A 16807-nucleotide genomic window follows, 5' to 3' on the forward strand; every position below is an offset into this window, starting at 1 on the left:
AAATATATCTGATTAATCGAAATTAATAGAAAACTAGAAAATACGTATTAATAGAAATAATAGAAATATTAGTAGATTAGTAGAAATAGATCATCTGATAATAGAAAGAAATATCATAAAGAAATATTTTCATTCTACTTTTCTTGTATATCTATAACAAACGTGTTCATCTCTTTGCATAACAATGTATGTTATAACTTCTTTGTATAACAAATATATCGGATCGAAATGAAAATTATACCAATCTCCATAGTCGAAAAACTCATCTAGGAGAATTACCGTCCCCATTTTGAACATCATGAAAAATCCCCTTTTCACATGGGAAATTTTTGTACATTCCTAGGGCTATTTCTGGGGCCATGAGGGGGGGATTTTCAAAATAGTGACCATGATGTTTGGAAATAGCGTAGAATAAAGAATCGAATAGTAGGCTACTGCTTTTATTTGTATAGCTTGCCTCCTTCGGAAGAGACCAACCGCTGAATCTTTACCAAAGTTGTCTTCGATTTTTGGTTTGAGTTACCGTGAGGTTACATCCAATTCTTTTGCATAAATTTAATTAGGGCGGTTGTGCAATTCGAAAAATGCCAAAAAAAATGGATTAAATATTAATATATGAAATCATGAGTAAAATCCTGTCAATTTTTAGATGTGAGGTTGAGGGTCAAAACCCCTTTCATTGTTTACATACCTCAACTACCATAAGATCACTTCGCGTTCTGAGGTACTGAGCCAGACTTGACGGTAAATAGTTTCAAAAAAGGCAGTTTAAAGTTTTTTAAAGTACCTAGGACTTTAACAACGAATCTGATTGTTTTAATTAGTTACGTGAAAACATGCAAACATATATATCTAAAAAAAAAATTGAAAAAATTCGGATTTCGATTTTCAATGGAAAAGATAACCAAATGCAGCCATGAAGGTTTCAGCATTAGCGCGTGGCAGATTGAAAAAAAAATGCTATTAAAAAAATCAGCCAAAAATAAGCTAAATACATGTGACCCTAACGAGTTTAAGAATTTGTAACTTCTCTATGGAGGTATAGTTGTTCTTGGGAATCGACAAATTGTTAATATTTGAGTTTTCACTGACGAAACGTGTTGTCCCATTTAATTAATCACTTCCGATGATTTATTTTCACCATTTAGTGTTCCAAATCTGATGAAAATGTGGCATCGCCTTAAACATCATAATTTTGAAAGAACCAAAATAAAAATCGTAGAAAATCGAGATTTTCTGGTATGAATATTCGTAAAACGGATCCAAAAGGCAATCATTTTTTTTCATTTTAATGCCCTTGGTACTTTAGCACCTTGGGTAGTGTTGTGACTGGTAAAATTGGTCACGGTAAAATAAGGTATTTTACCGTGATTTTACGGAACCCTGTAAAATTGGTATTTTATCTGTTTTATGTAATTTACGTATTTTACTTAATTCACGTATTTTATGTAATTTACGTACTCTACCTATTTTACCTGTATAATAGATATTTTACTGACATGTTTTACGACGCCTTGCAAATTTTCAGAGCGTAAATACGCTAAGAGGCTGGCAGAAAAGGGATTGAATTTTGTTTTGTTTATTAATTTGTTAATTGTTTGTTAATTATTATTAATTGTTTGTTAATTTATAGTTTGTTAATTAATTGTTATTTGTTCGTTAATTTTATTTTGTGTATAGCTGTGTTTTCTAGTTTAAAAGACTTTTTTTTTTTTTTTTTTTTTTTTTTTTTTTTTTTTTTTTTTTTGTACAAAGTAGATGTCCGAAATCAGACACCGTCCCATTGCTGAGCTATTTTCCTAGGGACAAGATTATCAAATTGACAAACTAGACCGTTAATTAAATTGACGAAACTCTAGATGAAGGGACAATACCTTTTTTAAGCCTAGGAAAAATTAGAAACTTTAATAAAGTTCATTAAAAGCTGCAAGTGATACTTACAGAGAAATGCTCAACTGGTCTTGTAGCTATGGGGTAATTCAAAAATACCAATTTTACCCTGTATTTCCTAGGGAGTACCTTATTTTACCTTATCTTACCACTTTTACCTTATTTTACCTTATCTTACCACTTTTACCTTATTTTACCAATTTTACTTCATTTTTCTTTTTTACGATAATTTTACAACACTAATGTTGGGAGAAAAAAAAAACAATGTCGGGATTTTTTTTGTGTTAAATAATTGGAAAATAAACGTTTAATATATTCTTCTTGTACTTCGTGATTGCTAAATTTTTTAATATCATTTGAACTTCACTCTAGGCGCTGCGGTAAAAATATTTCTATCTACTTGCTAATATTGACTACCCAAACTACCAAAGCATGAACTCTAATTTCTTTAGCAATGAGAGAACTTTTAAAGTTTAAGAGGTATATCTGATATCATCTCTACCGCAATCCCAAGTACGAAAAATCGAATGATAAACTCAGCTGAAATTACGAACAGAAATGGGTAGAAAGAATAGATGGTAGCTCTTTCGGTCCCCACTTTTTTGTTTCTGTATTTTTTTTCTATTTATCACTAAAAGAAGATATATTGGCTGTGGGGCCGGGTAACTGCCGTCTATATTTAACACTTATAGATTTTAGTCCATCTTCAATTTGAAATTGGTGCCTGCCTGCTTGCCTGCTAGAACGGAGCTTTCCACTCGAAAGCAGAAACATGATTTGATGAAATGCATAACTTCAGATAGTTTTCTCTCACATAGGCTATGAAACTCCAAGTCACTTCACACATTATATGCTCTGGCTCAAGGACAAGCAAAAACCATCCTTTTTGGCCCCAGGCAAGAGCTCTACGAAACTTTCCAAAATGCAAAGTCATATTCATCAATCCGGCCTAAGGTCCACACTTTCCGTAAAAACTGCAGAGTTTAGACCCTTGCCACTTTCTAGGAATAAGCTGAAATCGGGATGCTAGGAAAAAAAAAAAAAAAAAAAAAAAAAAAAAAAAAAAAAAAAAAAAAAACATGACAAACCCAAAGTGTTGCTCTCGCAACACAATAAAACAACTGGTGATAGTTTCCTATGTTTGTGGGATAATAGAAAGCTAGCGCTTTACTGAAAACACAAAATAATATAGGACTTCTGGCAGAGTAAAAGCAAACTATTTTTTCGTTAAATTTTGCATAATTTCTTCACAATGACTGTTCTCCTCGTTTTTTTGTCTGTCTTTTTTGTTCTTCGTATTTTCTTTATGTCATGCATAGCCAGCGTTGTCCCAGAACCCTCTTACTTGATTTTAGTCCCCCTCTTTATATATTTTCTAGGTCTCAACAATTCTGTATGTTAATATTTCGGCAGGAAATATCTTTTCTTTGAACCTGCATTGAATTGTTGCTCCGTCTTAGTCTCCCCCCTTTGAGATCAAAGGGGCTGAAAATTTCTAGTTTCCAAGACAACTTTGATTGACCTGAAAATTAGGTTCTCTCCTGTTCCCCCTCTCTTCTCTCAAGTTTCTATTGATGTATAAATTATTTTCTAGTTTAATGCGTGATCCAAGCCTTGGAAAGACTTATATTTTGTAAATAAGAATATATTTACTTGGGAAATAACTCTACTTGGATACGTTTCAATAGCTTTTATTAGAATATTTTATTAGAAAATTTTACTTTACCCTTTATGTATTAATTATATTTTATATTAGAAAGCTAGGAAATATGTTTTATTGAAAAAATGACCTTAATGAGAAATATTTATTAGCTTAGAAAACTCGTCCTGTGGATTAGAACTATGGAACTAGCTTTAAATATATTTAATAATATTATTTATATATATAATATTATTATTTATATATTTAACATATAAATAATAATATTATTTTAGTGTTATTTATTATCTATTTAATATAATATTGTTAGTTTATTAATATAATATATTTAATAATATAGTTGGGCAATTCTAATGCGTGATCTTTTATTCTTCAAAATGGCCAATGCGCATGTGTCCTGACAGGGGAAAGTAAAAGAGGCGTTACATCCCACAACTCCCTTTTTGAAGACTGAAATATGCAAAGAATCGGAAAATGCTGTAACTCTGAAAAAATATAACATTTCTAACATAACACTTTTTAAACCCCCTTCCCCTAAAAAATTGCAGAATCTCCCCCTCCCCCTCCTGTGAGATAATTTCTTTCGGTGCTTATGTCTATGTGCATAGCAATATAAATAGAAAAATGTTGAAGTACCAAGGATATCAAAATGAAAAACTTTTTAGCCTCCTGAACCCATTGTAGGTTTACCTGAAAACCGTGGTGTCCTCATATCTGTCTCTTTTTTTCAAAATGTGATGTTTTAGGGTAGGATTGCATTTTACTTGGTGTTGGCACGATAAACGGCGAAAATTATTTATGAAGTTAGTTATATTTGACAACGCTTTTGTCCATAGAAGAGTTCCGAAAAAGGGAGGAAGATTTACTAGATGTTCTCCAGAAAAATTATCTACGGATTGTTTTGGGTGCCCAATTGAATGACCGTATTTCTAACAGTAGGTTGTACGAAAAGTGTGGCTCGATCCAGCTTTCTAGGGCTATAACGAGAGAAAGATTTAGATGGCTAGGGCATGTTCTGCGGATGAAGGATAACTGATTTTCCTTTTTGGCCAACCGTCTAGGGCTAAGCAAAAAGCGGGTCGTCTCAGAATGGGGTTTGAAGATATCTTAAGAAAATATGTAAGGGAAATGGGAACTTCCTAGGAACATGTAAAGAAGGAGGCTTTGAATAGATTGGGACGGCAGAGGAGTGTGCGTAACTGTGTTGGCCTCAGCTGGCTTGGTGCTGCGGTGAGTTGCTAGTACTAGTAGTAGTTTTGTACGTAAAAAATAAAAACAAAAGTTCAAATGGGGATATGTCCTTTTATTACACACTGAAAACAGATATAAAAAAAAAATCTGGATATTTCGACCTCACACATCAGTGATAATCGTCAGCAACAGGGTATGTGGTCGAAATATCCATATTTTTTGTATCTGTTTTCACTGTCTAATAAAAGGACTTATCCCCATTATTTGTTCGTCATAGAAAGGCAATGTGGTCTTGGAAAAAAAATCTCTAGTCTTAAAAAAAAAAAAAAAAAACTACGACCTGTTAACTCCCAAAGACAACTATTACATTAAGGTGGTTTTTTGCTGGTTTCTAAACCACGTTTCTTATTTTGTAATCGGTGCCTTCTGCTAATAAAAATAAAATCAAGAATTAAACTTTCGAGTTTAATTAACTAGAATTTAATTTCACTGTCCATGGTACTTCAAAATAAAATACTCAAGCCATAACTGATGCAAGAATTATATTGTCAAAAGAATTGAGTAATGAAATCTTATTGAAAAAAATTATCATCAGGTTTTTTAAGCCTAAAGCTGGAGACAAACATCTTTATTTGAAACGGGGAAAATATTGCCCTGCGCTTGTTATAGAACAGCGTTGACTAAATGTTTTCTGTGTTGTTTTCTTAGTTTTCGAAATCTTGAAATAAAGTAGCCATGAAATAGAGGACTAAAGAAAATAATCTAAAAATAATTTCCAGTAATTCTGCGAAACTTCTCCTGCTTGACAAAAAGGGGAAAACCCTTCCCCTTCTGATTTTGAAATGTTCTATTTTTAATGTTAATCTTAGAAAAGACCAAAATTAATCAAAAAGCCGCCTTCCCCTAAATATTTAAAAATACCCTTTTCGCACATTCATTTAAGAAAAAATCGGAAGAAATTCTTGCCCCTGCGAGACCTCCCCCAATCCCTTCAATAATAACATAAAAAATCCCTTCCTCCTTAGATTTTGAAAAATAACTTTTTTGCATGTTTATTTTTAAAATTGGATGAAGTCCTCGCCCCTTCCTTCCTCCTAGATTTGTAAAAATACTTTTTTTCTAAATTTCCTCCCTTTTATTCAGAAAAAAATCGAAAAAGCCCCTTCCCCCTAGATTATGAAACATATCTTTTTTAATGTATCATCATTAAAAAATCGGATGATATTTTTATCCCTGCGAGACCTTCCACCTCCCTCAAAAAGTCGAAAAAGTCTACCTCCCGTATATTTCAAATAACATCTTTTTTTGTATTTTCTCTTTAAACAATCAGAAAAGACCTCCTATACCTTAGTTTTTCCAAATATCTTTTTTAGTATCATCATTTTAAAAAAAGGCACTAGTTGAACAGTCCCCCTCTTCGTTTTCTTTGACTTAAAAACAAGTACTAGATAGCTAGTTAAACACATGCCATATGAGTGCTCTCTTTCCTCCTACCCCTTTCCCTCCCTTCAAGAAAAGCTTCCAGTAGTTAGTTGGTAGAACAACCGTTTTATGTAAGTTCTAATCTTCTGAATATTCCAAATTTAATTTTGCTCTCTTAATCTGCTTCTAACACGATTATTTGACCCTTTTTAGGCCAATGATGGAAAGCTTCAGATTCTGCAGCTGCTTGGAATGCTGCGAGGAATTGCAGCCGGGATGCAGTACTTATCACAGATGAGCTATGTTCATAGAGATTTAGCTGCGAGAAACGTATTAGTAGATGCTCAATTAACTTGCAAAATTGCAGATTTTGGTTTAAGCCGAGAAATAGAAAGTACCACTGAAGGGGCTTATACAACTAGGGTAAAACTTTCTATTCTTTTTTTGTGTTGAGGATATATATATATATAATAGATACGTTAATGATATACATGGTACATACAGTGCTATATCCAGGGGGTACCCGTTTTAATTTTCCCCCCTCAAAGTTGTCCTAGCTGAGTCGGTTGGTGCGCTGGATTTTGGGTCCTTTGTTCTGAAAGGACGCGGGTTCGAATCCCAGTGTACCCAATTGTTCAGTTTGGGACGGGGGTCAGTGGCTTAGCCAGAGTTGACCCAGCTCTAAATGGGTACCTGGATAAATCTGGGGAAGGTAAACAGGAAGGGTGTGCGAAAGCACAGGATGGTTGGCCCCCAGCCCCCATTGCACTTCCTGGCTGAAGGGCCAAGAAACGGAGATCAGCACCGCCGGTAGGGACTGTAAAGTCTAATGCCGTATCCTTTACCTTTTTACCTTTTACCTCAAAGTTGTTGTCTGACTGCTACAAAAGTATTAAAAATATATGTGAACAAATTTTGTTGTGTTTTGTATTTTTTTTTAATAAGCCCTCACCCTCCTCAAACAAAAATTAAAGATATACGTGAAATAGTAATTTATATTTCAAGCAGTTATAGAGCGAAAAAAAAATCAGGTGAAAGGTACTGCTACAAGACTTAGAGAAGATGTTAAAAACTCACTATTTTTTCGACGGTCTTTAAAAAAGTTAATATTTTGAGAATTTGAATTTTAAACGCAGTTACGCCCTAAAGTTTGTTTATGTAAGTTGGAGAATAAATATAAGACTCAGGCACGCACGCAACAACTTTTGTGCAGAAATAATTTTTTTTAAATTAATTTTTAATAAAAATTAAAATAATTTTTTTGTTCCTTAGACCCAATTATAAAAGAGATTTTGGTAGGTGATTTTACTAAAGTTGTCATTCTATCCAAATTTTTTAGACATACTAATAAATTCTATATCGCCATAATCGATATACTAATAATAATAATCTAATTTTTTAGAAATGTCCAATAATTCATGAACGCTATTTGAACTATTTCGATTTGACAAATTAATTTAGCTAACCTGCATAATTAATTATTAAATATTTAAAAGATAATTAATTAAGGTTAATTACATTCATTAAAATTAACAAATAAATTAAAACATCATTAAATATGTTGTATCAATAAAAAATGAAAGTAAGAAACGGAATTTCTAACCCCTCTGGAATGAAACCCTATTTACGTCCTTCTTCGCTACCTATTTGTTAATAATTTCTTCTTGGGGAGAAAAAATTCCATTAGATTTATCAACTGAAGTAGCGGAATGACCAAGGAAGATGTACTTCTAAACCAGCTTCTCCTTTTAAGATATTTCACTAAATTACTGACTATAACGTTGTCCCTAGAGTCTTAATTTTTCAGGCTTGGTAACAGAGGTTTCTGACAGCTTTGAAATTAGTTTATGATTCGCATGGGACGCACCGGGAAACGCAGAGGAAATTCGTGGGTTACATTTAATGCTTTTCTTCTTGGATTTTATATGTTAGAATTTTGTTGTTTTTCTCTGTGATTGTTCCCTGGGGAACTCCACACTACGTCTTTCTTAAAAACCTAAGTACATCTAGTAAAAGATTTCAGTGTTGTGAAACTCAAGGAGTGGCCCACTTTCAACAACATGGTGTACATTTGAGAGCGCCACTTTTTCTGCCACGCACGGTACTCTTTTTGCCATATAGGGCAAATTTCGTACCACTTTTTCAAACTTCGGCCACTCGTAGCAGCCACCGGATTTACACGTATTGGAAAGCGGCCAACTACTCGGTTAAACTTTACCTTCATACTGATTAAAATAGTACAATGGTTAAAAAAAACAAGAGTTAGAAAAGAAATGGTCAAAAATAAATTGTTTTTGCATCCCAAATCAAAAAAAAAATCTAGGGGAACCTCCCAACCTCTAAAATAGTATAGTTCTTGGTTTTGTGTTTCTTGATGCACTGACAATCTCTATTGAAGGCTAAAGGCTTATAGACGCTATGTATTAAAAGTGTTTTATTTTACACCATTGTGTTGTGAAGAGCATTGTACGCAGGTTTTTTTTCAGTAGAAGTGGGGCAATAGTAAACAAGCAAGTTTTATTATTAGTTTGAATACTAAATTCCCAGAAATTCATTAAAATTTAGAACTTTATGGGTTAGTCATGAGCTAAACCTGCCCCCCCCCTCCCCATAAGGGTTGAAGCTATATGCTAAGAAAGAGATCAAATATCAATGAAGAGAAGATGCGTTTATTTTAGCCTATATTGTATTCTTTCTTACAAGGATTAGCTGAGCAATTTATATTTGTCGAACCAGAAAATTTTCCCTAACTACTTCTATAACAGAGCTTCTTCCATTTCACTAACGTTGCAATGGATACTAAAAATTTCGATTATGTCGATTTGGAATTCATTTCGATTTTCATTGACGCATATACAAGTAGCTTAAAGGATATGAAAGACGAACGACTAAATTGTTTTTTAAACTTCAATTCTTTATAAGCCTGTGTCATAATGTGTGCAAATAAATTCTCTGTTTTATTGTTTGAGGGGTGGGGAACAAATGAATATAAAGTAGGATAATTCAGATCACCCCTCCGAAAGAAAAGTGATTACAGTTATTGGAGGGTTGAAGCAAAGGGTGAATTGATCGACATCCAATTTAAAATCTTGCGTTTTGTTGCTTTCGCTCTTTCCAACACGATAACAAATGTCCTTCCTTTGTTTCTTTCAATTATATAAATATATATGTATATATATATATATATATATATATATATATATATATATATATAATAGTTTATCAAAATGTGTTAAATATATTCAGTGATAAATGAAACTGTCAGAAGCCAATCTAACTAAGTTCACTGTTTTACATTTTCATGGGTGTCTAAAGTATCAAGAACAGTAAAACTGAATTCTGATCGTTTGAATTAGTTAAATGAAAAGTTGTACAAATATATAGGCCCTGTATATATGCTCTAAATATTATGGAAAATCGAAAACTCGAATTTTAATGAAGGAGAACCCCTTATGTGGTTATGCCTTTTTTGGTGGTAGTAAGCGATAAAATTTAAAAAAAGGAACGTGTGTAAAAAACTAGCTAAAAATCAGCTAAAAAACAAGACACCAAACAGCCTTAGGAGACGTAGCTTTCTTTTGAAGGTTTATTTGTCTTTGGGAATCAGCAGATTGTTAATGTTGACTATGGACAAAGCGTTGTCAAATTTAACTAATTAGTTTTAGCCATTTTTTTTGCGGTTCGACATGACAACACTGGCGAAAATATGACACTTTTCGAAAAGGTTGATAATTTGGAATATTAAAAAAAAATCTTTGAAAATTGTGGTTTTCAGGCATGAATAAGATGGTTCGTGGGGGGGGGGTGTAAATTAAAACACTTGATTAATGTTTAAACTATATAGAGTCATGGAAGATATTTCTTTAGGAACATAGTACGGCATTCGAGAAATGAATCTGGGATTCTGTCCAGGTGTGGAATATTTAGTTCTTTCTAAGATACATCTTTTTCTAGGATCTACTAATATACTACTATACTAATATACTGCTAATTCCAAACTGAAGGAAACAACAGTCCTTAGCTGCCTGAGTTTATATTTGTCAAGAGCAGGAAAATTATTTAGTATCCATCTATAGATATTGAAAACACACTTTTTTCTATTTGCCTTGAAAAAAAATACCCTCACCCCCAGATTTTGAAAAATATCTTTTTTCTTAATTTATATTCAAAAGTTAAGAAAGAACAATTAAACTGCCCACCCCAATGGTACTTTTAGTATAGAATTTTTGTATCAACATTAAGAAAATGGACCCTACATAATTTATATCATTATACAAATGATCACATAAATTTTAGCTTTTCTTCTTTTTTTCAAAATAAGGACAACATTAATAAGAAACAATATTCAGTTTATTGGCTAAGCAAATGGTAAAATAAATTTAATGGAAATAGGTTCCCATTTTTAATTTTCAAAAGATTCAAAAGTCTAAGTTCATTCCAAAATTCACATAAATGCGAAAATGTTTTTTTTTTCACCAAGTGATCTTTTTTTTTTTTTTTTGTCTCGTCGGTGATGTTAAACAGATAATTTAATACCCTGTAAGGGGCGCGAAGTGTGGAAAAGGGGAAGAAAATAAATGTCGGAATAACAAAATTTTTTAAGTTCTTTTTTTAATTCAAAATCACTTTTTAATTAAAACGGAATAGTTGTGGGCATCAAATCATGGCTAATTGTAGAAAAAGCCAAGACAGATAGCCCAACTGAGTGAGAAGCAAACCTGGCATGAATTCCCCCCCCCCTTATTAGGATTGTATAAAAAGGAGGTTAGTTCATTTGTTAATAAATATGTCTATCTATCATCCATCCATGCAAACGAAAAACTATAGGACAAACAAGAAAACGAGTTAAATCAGTTGTTTGCTTCTCAGTTACCTCTCCTGTTTCAATTTCTTATTTATCTTTTTTTATTGTTCTCTGGGCTTTTATCTACAATTGTTGTTCATCTCGAACTAAGGATGGTTGTGCAGAGGTCTAGGAGTAAACGGAAAATAGTTCGTCTTCGGTTGGGGTAGGAGGATGTTGTAAAGAAAGATTTAAGGGAAATAGGCTCTTGCTGGTAGGGAGTAAAGAGTAAGGCTTAAAAAATAGTGGGATGGAGGAGGAGTCTACGTAGCTGTGTTGTGTTGGTGCTGCGGTGAGTTGTTAGTAGTAGTAGTAGTTAGTTTTGGTTTACCTCACTTTCCTTCATTGTTTAACTTTTTCTCGTTTCTCAAGCATAGCCTCTGTGATCTCGAATATCATTTATGTCGAATAACAACAATGACGTTTTTACTTCAACTTTTTCCTTTTCCTACTAGCATCATACCCATACATACTTTAATATAAACTTGTGGAAGTGTATACATTTTTTTCAGAAAGCGAGGAGGAGGGGTAATACTATAAATTATAATTCACAATTCTAAAATTCCATTAATACAAAACATCTTTATTTGTATGTATTAATACGCGAAAGGCGTAAAACCAAATGACAAGCCTGGCTAGCTCAAACGGTTGAGCACTCGGCTATCATTCTTAATTTCACGTGTTCGAGCCCCTCGTTAGGTTTTTCTTTGTCGAGCCCCTCAGCCTTATGTCTTAAAAATTATTTATGTCGCACAATCAACAATAACAGTTCCTTATCCGATGTTTTCCTTGGATAATTTATAGCCCAACAATTTTTCTTGTCAAGCCCCAAATAGATTCAAATAGACAATTTACTTTTTTTTTTAGTAGTCTAGCCCATATGCCCTTTGATATAAACTTGTTCAAACGTCTATCTTTCTTTCAGTAAAAGTGGGGAGGATGGGTAATATTGCCTCCATTACTATGCAACAAGCGACATGGGAAAGAAAAGAAATTTGAATACGAAATTGAGCTTGGCTTTGTACGTGACCTGGTTGCGTCTCAGGAAAAGTTAATACCAAGAAGTGGAGAAATTGTGGTGAACTTGTTTTAAGGTCAGCTGGGGAAAATATATTTAAATCTAATTATGTTTTGTAAAATGGACAATGTTAACATGCCTAGAACAAAAGGGTATATCTTGCATTTTAACAAACATTATAGGAGAGCGAAAATAAGGTTACCAAGTATCGGGGAATAATTTGTGTTTAGAGAGAAAAAGAATGAAAAATGCGAAAAATTATAGTTTGCAATTGAACAGTGTGGTTTCGATATGGTTTACAGTACGTACTTTAGTATGAATTTTTTTAATTTTCTTATATAGAAACTTTTTACTATTTATATGTTTTTGTATAGAAATTTTTGTATTTTACATTTTTGGATAGGTAATAAATAAAAAAAATCCAAAAATACATCCAACAAAAATCAGGAATGTCTTGCGACCATTTTCGGGGCTCAGGGGCTGTTAGAAAATAAAACAAAAAGAAAAAAAAGGAATACTAAAATGTAAAAACAGTCAGATTTGACAAAACAAAACTTTAGCTTTCGAATATTTAGTTAAGTGATACTGAAATAATATGTTTTCGTTTTATTTTTGCTTTTATTACTTTTTTAAAAATCAAAATATTGAAAGACTGTGTTTACTTTATATATTATATATATTATATATTATATATATATATATATATATATATATATATATATATACATATATATATATATATATATATATATATATATATATATATATATATATATATATATATATATATATATATATATATATATATATATATATACGAAGTCACTTCATATAATTGGCAAGTGCTTGTGACTCTAGAGAAAATCTATTTATACTCCTTTATTGGTAAATCTTAGTACAATAATTGCATGAAACTAAATAACAAGCCCGACTAGCTGACCATCTGACTCTTAATCTCGAGCTCGTGGGGTTGGAGTCTATTATATGGGGTTCACAGAGTTCATTCATGGGGTTCGAATTATTATACTATAATAATTAATAATATAATTTTTTCTAGAGTTTTTTTTATATTTTAATTTGTTATAGTTTTTTAAGATGAAATTTTCAATATAATATCAAATGTTATAACTGGTATAAAAATATTATATATTATGGTTTCTTACAAAAAGAAATTGATTAGGAATGACATATACCTTTAGTCTTATTTGAGACGGTTTGTTTCCTTAGAAAAAAAAGCCATCTCATCCATATATTGATTCCCTTTTTGTGTATCCTGTAGGATAGCATTTGTCTCCGGGGATAGGATGCTGAGTTGACAAATAAGTGTTTGAAAAGCTGATTATAACATCCAGAACTGATTGTCCCTTTGAGCTGGGCCGGAGGGACACTTGCAGTGGAATCAGAGTTTCCTTTCTAAAATTGCTTGGATTTGTTGAATGAAAATTAATGGGTATTTTTTTTTTTTTTAGAACGGTTTTGATGAACAGGTAGTTTTTGTTTGACAGTAATAGTGAAAACATCTTTTGAGCTTTTACTTTCTACAAGGGTTTTGATTTTAAATTGGATGTTTTCAAAGCTGAGAGTTTAAGATGCTGAAGATGCAATAGATGTTATTTTCAAGATATGTTATTGTTATATTTTTGTCTTTTGGGCTGTTCCTAGAAGTTTCCTAGCTGAAGTTTGGCCTTTCAATGTACATTATATATATATATATATATATATATATATATATATATATATATATATATATATATATATATACATATATATATATATATATATATATATATATATATATATATATATATATATATATATATATATATATATATATATATATATATATATATATATATATATATATATATATATAAAGTGTATGTTTTTGTGTCCATTTTTGCAATGTAAAATAAGACCAACTAAACCATTCGAGCTAGAAATGGAAAGCCAAGTTTAATTGCCCTTGAACCATGGGCATTATGTAGGCTATAAGAATATAGCCTTAAAAAAAATACAGGAAAGTGGTATCCCGAACAAAAATTCATCATTCTAACGAGGCCAAAGACCCCAACACCACCCGAGCCACGGTGGCGTAAGGGTCGGACATTCAACAATTTCTTTCAAAGCGTTTCTTGTCAGTTGTTATGGATGAACCATAATAAAGGTTGTCTAAAAGAAATTGGACTGATTCTACTGATAGTATTTTGTGTCTTCCCCGGCGGAATGCCACTTTTTCTATGACTACTAAAAGGTCTATTACAAATAAAAAGCATTTATGCATATTATCTGCGCTATTTTCTATCTTTTCTATCACACATATTTTTTTATCTAATTTAGAGGATCCATGTTTGTCCCTTCTCCCTATAGTATTGTTGAAAACAAGAAAGAACTAATAATTTTAATTAAAATAACATCTAAACAGAACTTTCAAAATTATTTCAAAAATACGTGAGTATATGGAAAGTAGAAAAAGTTAAAGAATTGAGTGAGGAAGGACATATGTGTGAGGGCGTAAATCAGGCGTAACTGTCTGACATTAGTGACCTTATGTTTCTCTTATCTCCTCATCATCTAGATAAGAATGAAGGAGGAGTGGGCCAATATATCCGTCACTTATTTGTTCTCGGTCTTGATGCAATAAATTCTGTAACACTATGATTGATTGTAATTATTATATGTTGTTGGGTGGAAAAATCTAGGAAGATGTACACCTCCAGAACGTATTGCCTTCCAATCCTTCTGTTTGTTGCTCTTAGTATAATATATTCGAAAATAAAAATGGGACATGCAAGAAAAATTGGATTGTAAAATATTAAAGTAGAATTACCCCCAAAAACAAAAAAGAATTGCATTTTTCATTTGATATATTCTTAAACAGAACTTGAAACAGAATAATAGGTGAAAATAATATGAAAATATCGCAAAATGTGAAATCGGGTGGGGGCCCTCGTCTGAATCCTCACCTGTGTACTTGCCAGACACCGAGGGCCATTTCTTCTCTTTTCTTCCAATCTCCTGGGTCAGAATGGTGGGGGAGGGTCCGTCAATATGTTCATCTTCTGAGTTTGTGTCATTTTTTATTTATGTCTAGTTTTGATAAAATAAATTGTAATTAAGCAGCGATGTAATTTGTTATGTTCTGCAGGGTGGGAAAATCCCTGTAAGATGGACAGCTCCAGAAGCTATCGCCTTTCGAAAATTCACATCCGCATCGGACGTTTGGAGCTTCGGGATCGTGTGCTGGGAGGTTATGTCTTACGGGGAGCGACCTTATTGGAACTGGTCAAATCAAGATGTAATTAAAGCTATTGAAAAAGGATACAGGTATTCATCTTTCCTTCTCTTTTGTGTTTTGCTATGTGGATATTTTCCTGGCATATTTTAGGAAACAATCGTGTATATCTAAGTTAAGGACTAATTGAAAATTCTGATTAGGGAGGTATTTCCCGGAGGGCTGATTTCCCAATGAGGAAGTAAAGTCAAGGTAAAGTCATGAGGAAGGAAGTAGTGTTAATTGGTCGGATTTTCAGCCAGAAAAACAAAGATAACTTGATTTTACCCTTGATCTAAGGGTAAAGGGGGCAAATACATAAACTGCTAGGTCTCAAAGTGGAATTTGTTTTCTTCTTTCTTTTAGTCACGAGTCTATGTGCTGTTTGTATTTTTTTTCGTAAAATACGTTTATTGAAGCCAACTCAAACCTTTCGTCTAGAGGTAAAAGTCTGTCATAATTTATGGTGCAGTCCCTAAGTACAGCAGTTCTCTTCACTTTGTCATATTGTTGATCTTAAGTTCGTTCGATTTAACCTTCTTAAGTTCTTTTTAGTTTTCCAAATCTTAATTTCAGCCTATACATTCAACAATTGTTTAAACATACGATTGCTTATTCTGAAATACTGTCTTGGTGTACTTAACATTGATAAATTTTATTATTATTATTTTTTTTTCAATGTCTTTTCGTTACAACTTTACCATGCTTTCATAGATCTCCTTAGAAGCATAGATTTAACCACAAACAATTACTTTTGTTCTTTTAAAAATTTTCCCGGAAAACAAATTATTGTGTCCCGCCTTGCATGGAGTTAAACAATTAGCTCAGGGATAAAACAATATCTAATTCTTTTATGCTAGTAATCATTCAATAGCACGGTATCCTGTTCAGTATAATGTGTAAACACATTTGTTATGGCGTTTGATCGAACCCGAGAAGTGAGATAATATAACAACAGCTGGCTTTGTTAATATTACCCCTGCATGCACCCCCTTTTTTGGAAAACTGTTTTCTCTAATAACTATTTAAATTATTTAAATTTCCTTTAAAATATTTAAAGCTTTATTTCATTTTATTTGAAGTGACAAAGCAAAAGGATTCTTTGAATTGGCTGAGTTAAAACTTACATAATCAATATTAAGTGGTGTCAATTTATGCTCAATAGTTTTTGCTCCCCCCCCTCCCCCGCTAGATTTTTTAAAGAAACATTTTTGGGAGTTATTTTCATTAAAAAAAAAGCTTTTTGGTTATTTTATTAAAGAAACTCTCCCTCAGATTTTGAAAAATACTTTTTGCCCTCTCCCTCCCCTCTAAAAATCGTGATTGACTCGGTTGCTTTTTCCGATATTTCCCGTTTTTCAATATTTTTCCTTTTTCCGACATGAGCTGTTTATTTTTTTCAATATTTCTTCTATTGATTTTTCCAATACTGTTTGGTATCATCAAAACAGTGAAAAATTTTTTTTTTTGAATTGCTAAGTTGAAACTTACATAGCCATATATATTAAATGG

General features: G+C 32.2%; 1 protein-coding gene across 1 annotated transcript in view; it reads left to right on the forward strand.

The window, feature by feature from the left end:
- The window catches only part of LOC136039170 (ephrin type-B receptor 1-B-like), a 175324-nt gene that overhangs the window by 147544 nt on the left and 10973 nt on the right, over positions 1-16807 (forward strand). The window contains exons 12-13 of the mRNA XM_065722683.1: positions 6377-6586; positions 15170-15348. Of these exons, the coding sequence (XP_065578755.1) occupies positions 6377-6586; positions 15170-15348 (389 nt within the window). The remainder of the gene's footprint in view (positions 1-6376; positions 6587-15169; positions 15349-16807) is intronic.

This window comes from Artemia franciscana, chromosome 19, assembly GCF_032884065.1.
Source record: "Artemia franciscana chromosome 19, ASM3288406v1, whole genome shotgun sequence".
NCBI classification, from domain to species: domain Eukaryota; kingdom Metazoa; phylum Arthropoda; class Branchiopoda; order Anostraca; family Artemiidae; genus Artemia; species Artemia franciscana.